The sequence below is a fragment of the Brassica oleracea genome, chromosome C7 (assembly GCF_000695525.1).
Source record: "Brassica oleracea var. oleracea cultivar TO1000 chromosome C7, BOL, whole genome shotgun sequence".
Taxonomy (NCBI): Eukaryota; Viridiplantae; Streptophyta; class Magnoliopsida; order Brassicales; family Brassicaceae; genus Brassica; species Brassica oleracea.
Genome location: NC_027754.1, coordinates 17,930,772 through 17,939,013, shown reverse-complemented (window position 1 = coordinate 17,939,013; position 8,242 = coordinate 17,930,772). Strand labels below are relative to the sequence as shown.

Genomic DNA, 8,242 nt, shown 5'->3' with positions numbered 1-8,242 from the left:
ATGTGACCAGTAATGGTGGTGGCGAGCAGTGGCGGTGGCGACTTCGGTGAAGGCAGAGACCGGCCAAGACGGATCTGAGATGCGGTAGAGAAGCTCATCAGGCGCAGAGCTTCATCTCGGCCCAATCAAAGCGGCTCGTCTGTGGGGTTCGTCCTCGGGTTCATGAGGAGGCGAAGCTTGGCGTTGAAGACGGTGGGTTTACAAGAGATAGATTCCATAGAAGAGGAAGCAAGGAAGAGTGAGATTTGACAGAAGAGGAAGAAAGCAAAAAATAAAATGAAAACTAAATAGCCGAGCGACAGAGAGATGAAGATGCACAAATTGGATGAATCTGGGCCATCGAATAATATTAATCAATGGTCTATATTGCCAATCCAGACACTCTCAGTATTAGCCAATGGAAAAATAGATGAGAGATTACTAATTTTGTTTATTTTTATTGTAGTTTCTCTTCTTTCTTGGCAACTATTGTAATTTTAATATTATAATATTTTTTTAAAAAATGTAAATATAAAGTTTTAGAGATTATATAAATTAATTAATCTTTGAGGTTGAAAATTTGTAGTTAAGATTCAGTTTATGTAATTTAAAGTCAAAATTTTAATGTTAGGAATATAATGTGCAAGGTTTAGATTTGAATAGATTAGAGTTTTAAAGATTATGTTTAGGGTTTAGGGTTTCAAATAGGGGTAACAAAAAGGTAATTTTCTTTTATTTAATCTTTCAGCACTTTGTTAATCAACTTGTTTGTTAAATTTAGGATAAATATTTGAAAATTAAATTTATAAACTTAAAACCGTTAATATAGAGTAAATTTTCATCTAATAATTAGATTATTTACTATATTGTAAAGTTAATGTTTATGATATAGAGTTCAAAGTTTAAATTTGCGGTTTGAGGTTAAGATTAAGACTTGGACTACGTTTTTAAAAATTAAGTTTAGATATTAGATTAAGTTGAGATTATTTTTGAAAATATTAGATTTGTAGTTTATGTGTGTAAGATTTGATGTTTAAGTTTGAATATATTAGTTTAAGTGTTTAGATTTATAATTTGTGGTATAGTACATAGGGTTTGAAGTATATTTTAGGGTTTGTGGAGTAGGGTTTGGAGTTCTAGATAGAGGGTTTGGAATTTTAATTTTAATTTAAGGTTTATAAATGTTAAAAGTGATTATTAAATATAAATGTTAAGACTTAGTTATAAAGTTAAAGTTATTAAAGCAAAGAAGTTTAAAAATTTAAAATTGTGTAAGATATAAAAATTAAGTATGATTTGGTATGTAGTTTAGATTTAAAGATTAATGTTTTAAATATAATTTTTGAAAAATTGTTTATCTTAGCATAAGAAAAATGCTATTATATGTTTTTGATATCATGTATCCGACGCTTAAATCTAACTTTTAGCTAAGTATTGGCGGTATCAATGATTTTCGCTTTCCGTTCACTAATTTTCCACAACAGCGATAATTAACTGCTATCAATATAAACAAAAGTAAAAAATTAATCACTCATAGCAGTTTAGAAAACAATGCTATCATAATGTGCTACTAATATCACTTTTTTTTGTAATGGTACTTAAACCGCACTGCACTAACCAATCCGTTTGTTCCGCACCGCCCAACCCGATGTTGCCATTAGAAGCGATAGTTTGTAGAAGCTGCGGTTTCTCCACTAGTGATGTGGATGGACTCTGCTGAATAGCAAAATTAATAAATTGACTGAATAACATCAAAACTAAAATAGCATGGATTTAAAGCTCTGAACATATACAATGAAAAATCAAATACGACAAGACCACATCAGTAAATAGCTTTTGTTATTACAAATAAAAGAGAAACCTAAGTTGGAAGAGATAAATTACAACCTAATTACAGATTAAAAATCCCATTAAAAGAAGAATCAACCATTAGGGCTAAAATAGACTTTATTAGGATATTAAAAATTTAATTTCCTTGAACACAAACTAATAAGTTATAACCCTAGCTGGCAATTATATCTGTCTCCCGAACATGGCATGAAAAGCGATTAGCTGGATCGATCACACCTTTTATCCCATTTCCTCGCACAAGCATACCTTTCGTCCTTTTAAAGTCAATAAAACCCGAACAAACTTTTACAGAAATAATTATATTTTAAAATTATTTTGAGTGGGAAAAAGGAAAAGTGCAGAAATTCAGTGGCAAAAACAAGGAGATTTATATAAGCTGTTACATATATTACGTATATATATGATCTATACGTTTTTTTCAAAAATATGATCTCTATACGTACATGAAAACATTCATAATTTCAGATACTTCTATATTGAATATAAATCTGACAGGCAGAGAGACCATCACACTCCTCTCTCTTTCTTACATTCCCACAAGCTTCCAAACAAAGAGAATAAATGGAAAGTAAGATTTGTAAAGGAATAATTCTCCTCCTCGTCCTCTCTCACTCATAACCCTACACTCGTATTTTAAAAGTACATGTATAAATATTTATAAATAATATTTGGCAAAAAAAATATATTTATAAATAAATAAATGAAACCCTTATCTTCTTCATGAGAATCATTCCTCTCCACAAAACCATGCTTTCTCTTAGCTCCCTTCTCAAGTTTTCAATAATCCCTCAATATATGGGCTCATGCTGAGATCATATAGTCAACATGGTTCCTCCTGAATCCTCACCACTTTTAGGCGTTTCCAGCTACCGTGATTGCAGCGGCGGCCGAGGCGGTTTCACGGAGGTGATGATGATGAGAAGAGAAATAATAAACAATCAAGATTCTAGTGGAGAAACCGCAGCTTCTGCAAACTATTGTAACATTTCTTCTCCTCCGGCTAATAAAGACGATGGATCCGCCTCAAAGAACGACGTCGTTTCTTATATTAACATAGAAGATGGTAATAAAGATAAATCTTGGCTCCGCTTAGGTATAGGCCCTGAGGAGAAAAGCAACTGCAATAAGACGGCGTCATATAAGTTCCAGCGTTGTTGTAGCAAAAACTTCGATGGAAGAGAAAATTCCTCAGAGCTCAATTTGTTCTCCTCATCGTCAAACTTGGCAGGAGCGCTTAGTAGTAGTGTAGATAACACGCAGCTGCAGCAGCCGCTAATTGGATCTCAAACGTTATTAAATCGTGGCTTTTGGTTCCCATCTTCAAAGATGCCTCAATATACGGCGCCATTTAGACCGTCATCATTAGGAATGATGCGTGATCGTGACGTCACTTACAATAATAGTGTTACAAGGAGTTATTGTGTGGAGGAGGGAGGAGCTGGACCAAGCTCGGAGTTTAGGGTTCTTGATCCTCCAAAAAGACCACATTCTGGTCTTTGGTTTCTTCTTCAAGCTTCACAATATCAGTAACTAATACCTTTCTTATTACATTTTTTAAAAACCTTTCTAAGTTTGGTTCAATTTATATTAGTGGGTTATACTCGATCTTTTAGCATATGTGTGAGTGTATATATTTTATCATAAGATTTTTGAACGCAGGGAAAAGGAACCGTTCTTGCCTCAAGTAAACAAAGGCTACTTGAGAATCAAGTAAATCTTGTCTCATGCACTATTAATTAAACTTGTTTTTGTTAAGGGTAGTTACGAACCATAACTTCTGTTATATGCTTTTTTTTTTTTATTTGCATGGATAAGGGATGGGAGAATCACAGTTAGATTGCTAACTAAGTACGTTATGAAGAAGCTTCAACTGGATAGCGAATCTGAGGTAAATACCTTAGACGACTCTTCGAAATGCTTTTTAATCTTCGAAGATTTTTAATATGATCAATGGAAATGACATTAGATCTAAATCCCCAACTTAATTAGGTCACACGTCTTATCTCATATAACTTAGTTCAGTTAGATCTTAGGTAGCTGGAGATGCTCAAATGGAAGTAATATAACTTATAAGTGAGTGAAACCACTCTCTGACTATTGAAAGCTACACGGCATCCTTTATTAATTAGGTGAAATCTAATTAATACTCATGATGAATTGCATATGATACGAATTTATGTAAATCGATTCTCCTGAGTTATCGATCAGTTTTAGTTCATGATTTTAGGCTAAGTTATTCATCAGATGACTTGTTTCTTTAAGTAACTACTCCCTCATTTTCATTTTAAATTTTTAATTGTCGTTTTAGATTTGTGCACATAGATTAAGAAAACATTTAAATTTGTGTATTTTCAAAATAAAATATCATTACATATACACCTAACCATATTTCAAAAAAAAAATAAACTAGAAAGTATTGTTAATAAATTATGCATTGAAATTTTAAAACGATACTTATTTTAACGAAACTTTACGATGACAATTAAATTGAAACCGACGGAGTCATTCAAATTTCTTTGCATATCTCATATGCAAAAAAGTGCTTAATTAGGTTTTTGATCGATCATTTATCAATAATACTATCATTATTGTTGCCATTTTAATAATTCTCATAGGAAACTGGAAATCGAGAGAAGAACTATGTCTTTTCATTAGTTTCAGGCCATAATAATATAGTTATATTAAAATAATTTGTAATTATTTTATTTCTGGAATAAAACAAGTCTGAGTCATCAGGCATGCTTGCTTTGAGAATAGTAGAAAACAGAGAGAAAGGATATCTTAATGCAACCTCGAAAAGCTTACATGCGTACTTGTGTGTGTAAATGCTCTCGTTAATCAGAATTTATAATATTTAAGTAAATATATTGCATGTTCCTATATGGAGTCCTTTTTCAAAAAAAGAGGGGTGTTCCTATGGAGTCAAGATAGGCTCACAAATACATGTTCATGCGCTATGAAGTCTTGCCCTACAAGAATCAACTGCATGTACATAGGCGTGTAAAATGTTAACGAAAACGTTGACTTGTTATATACATGAAACTATTCTACATAACAAAACGAATGTCTAGTAAACGGCCAAACACTTTCTTAAACACTAGTTGTGTAAATTAACGTCTAAACAACCTTCTATGTGGTGATAAGTAAGTACAGCTAACTCTTAAAACTTTAGTTGTGTTAGCTGATGTCATCTTGGTTGTTGAGATTGGCGATCATGAGTTTTAATTCTAGTATTAGAGTTTGATCCGCATTTCCGGATATTGATTCTTACATTTTATACATTGATATATATTTTTTTTATAATTAATATAATATATTTTAGATGTGTTCTAATATAACTAATTGTATTCAAAAAACTTAGACCGAATCGGATAATATGGTTATTTTTTGTACATATATCCGAACTCATTTCAAATACATTTGTTGTTTATCAGAACCGAACTCATCCAGACCCAGAAGGACTCAACTCAAAATCCGCACATAAATTTATAATATTAAAGCCTAATTTCAAACAGAAAAAATGATATTCGAAAGAAACAACCCATACCTAAATGGATAGCCAACGTTCATGCCTAACTGATTTTATAAACTAATAAAAGAGACTTTTCCTATGTGTTTGGCTAAATTAAGTGAAATAGAAAGATTTTTTTTTATTTAATAAAATAATTATATGTAATGAAAAATTAAGTGATATAAATGTAATACATTTTCATTATTTTGATTTAAGTTATTATTTTATTGAGAAAATGTGTATTTGAATTATGTTTTTGGGTACGTAATTTTCTACCGATTGAAACTAAAAAAAATTATTAGTAAAACAAATTAAACCGAACGTTTAACCATATGCAAAACTCAGTTATATTACATTTTTGATTTTATAATTTGCACAGAGTTATTGTTGAAAACTAATGTATTAAAATATGCACTATTATTATTATGATAATATAATTAATGATGTGATGTATTGTTAAGGTAATATAATTAATGAAATTGTTAAACTAGGTGAAATATGAAAATACAATTAATGAAATTACTAAAAAAACACTATACTTTTTTTTATATTGTTATTCATGTTTCTAAACAATTCTCATTTATACAGCTATCCATGTTTCCAAAGAATTCTCATTTATACTGGTATCTATGTTTCCAAACGGTATCAAAAAGTACTTCAGATTTAATAATATAGATAATATAATATGTACGACATCAGTTTATATAATTAGTATGATTTTAGATTTGACAACAAAATATTTCATTTTCATCCAGTACCAATGTTCAACTTCAATTGATGTACGGAAGAAATTATGGACTAAACATGGTAATAAGATATCATGAAATTGATGTGAGTAATTTATTTCATAAAAATCAATTATAAAAAAGTTGGATCTCACGCAAAATACATAACCATGAAAATTTTGTTGTATGTTTAGTTCTTAATGTTTTAGCTTGTTTTCTTGAGAGCATGCATGTATTCACAAGAGTATATTGATATTTGGTCCGACTAGTTAATGCATAGTGAATAGAGCATTATTTGATCCCACGGATTAATGCATAGTGGATATAGCATTGTATATTGATATTTGATACTTTAACTACATAGCACCATGATAGACAGATGTGTGATATATAATACTATTATTATTCAAATAATCATTTGATGAAAAACGTGATTTGAAAGCATTGATGCATGCATGGCTAGCTTTGTCTTTTTCATCAAGCCAAAAGAATCGTCTTTCCCACTTACCAGCACATCAAAGTTTCCCTCGTCAGTTAATTAGTATCTCTTTGGGTTATTTTTTCAAAAATCTTCTCTTTAATTACGGCAGGATCCATATGGTAATTAACCGTAGGATAGCTCGATATACACTTGTGCTTACTAAGGTCAGATATTCTCGTAATTGGCTCCTCCAATAGCACATAATGTTGCATGGGTAGAATTTTATTGTGGGGCTTGAAGTTGTGCAAAATGTCGCATCATAATCCCAAGTGGTGCACTTTGAAATAAATTGATCATCTCCTCACCAACCAATCACGTTTCTACAATAGAACACAAAACAACGTATTTCTTATAGAGAACTGAAACTAGCTTTGAGCGTAGCAGGTCAACAGCAGAATAATACAAAACTTTATCTGATAACATAACAGAACACTTGCATCTTTTAATAATTTAAACAAATAATATATACAACCTAGGGGGTCATATCATTTTGTCTTCTTTAAAATTTCACAATATCTCAAACATATGAAGCATATAGACAAGGCATAATTAAACCCAACAAAGTTATAACTGGTTATAGTAGACTTTAATTTAGTAGTCACAGACAGAGTGATGTTTTCAAAACTCAACAGGTTCTCTAACCGTGTCACGTACTCTATAACCTTTTTAGCATATATATACATATATATATGTGTGTGATTTTTACTCTTTTTGGTTTGTTTGATGGATGCAAATTATTAAAACAGATAGAAATAAGATGCCGAGGAGAACAGTTATCGCCGTTGTTGACGATGCAGCATGTAAGGGATACCATTTGGAGCCCAAAATCATCATTACCACCATCATCATCTCCTTTCACTTTGCTTCGGGAGTCATCAACTAGTGATCATGTCATGATTTTGCATTATGGTAGGACTGCTTAATGTTTAATTTATTTAATAGTTTTTGCTCTACGTGTAACATTTTTTCCGATCATTGTGTACCTACCGAGTTTTATATATATCACAGTCCTTTTCGTTTGGGTTTTCGATTGATTTTATAATTAATTCCCTCTTTTTCTCAAATATAAAAAAAAAAATAAATCATTTAACTTAGGGAAGTGGAGTGCTAAGAGCATGATTATTGGTGGTACCCTTAATTGGGTTCTTAGGGAATATTATAGTAATAAAGTACACTTAAGAACTTTTCTTAAGAACCACATTGCTTAAATGCTCCAATGGTTATATCTTAAGTAAGGGTTCTTAAAAAAATAATAATAATAAACATAAATTAAATAAAGATTAATTTTTTTATTAAATATAACATAGTGAAGGATAACATTTTAATCATAGATTTTAAAATAAAAACATAAAAACATAAAAACAAAGATTACAACAAAAACGATAATAATTTAAAAGATGCATCGAAGCTCAGTTGTTGTCTTGATCACGTCCAAATTTACGCCATATATTTTCAACCAAATCAGTTTTGAGTTGTTGATGCACTTGTCTATCACGAATTCTAGTTCGCACACCCATCATATTGGCGATATTTGTAGGAATATCTGTAGAATAGGTGAGATCGACATGTGAACTTCCGTTGCCTTCTCTTTGTTGGAATTCCGAAACATCAAATTGAGTGTATTCATCTCGTTCGTTTTCTACTATCATATTATGGAGAATGATACATACTCTCATAATCTTTCCAATCTTGATT

General features: G+C 31.0%; 1 protein-coding gene across 1 annotated transcript; it reads left to right on the top strand.

Moving 5' to 3' along the window:
• Positions 1-2,592: 2,592 nt before the first annotated feature.
• On the top strand, positions 2,593-7,511 carry LOC106305220. Its single transcript, XM_013741591.1, has 4 exons — positions 2,593-3,356; positions 3,490-3,540; positions 3,646-3,718; positions 7,294-7,511. The coding sequence occupies exons 1-4, from the start codon at positions 2,656-2,658 to the stop codon at positions 7,468-7,470; spliced, it is 1,002 nt and encodes a 333-aa protein (XP_013597045.1). The 5' UTR covers positions 2,593-2,655; the 3' UTR covers positions 7,471-7,511.
• Positions 7,512-8,242: the final 731 nt, after the last annotated feature.

Coding starts and splice junctions, on each gene's coding strand:
- LOC106305220 (XM_013741591.1), top strand. CDS start 2,656: ATGGTTCCTCCTGAATCCTCACCACTTTTAGGCGTTTCCAGCTACCGT. Junction 3,541..3,645: donor AAAGGCTACTTGAGAATCAA/GTAAATCTTGTC, acceptor TGCATGGATAAG/GGATGGGAGAATCACAGTTA. Junction 3,719..7,293: donor AACTGGATAGCGAATCTGAG/GTAAATACCTTA, acceptor TTATTAAAACAG/ATAGAAATAAGATGCCGAGG.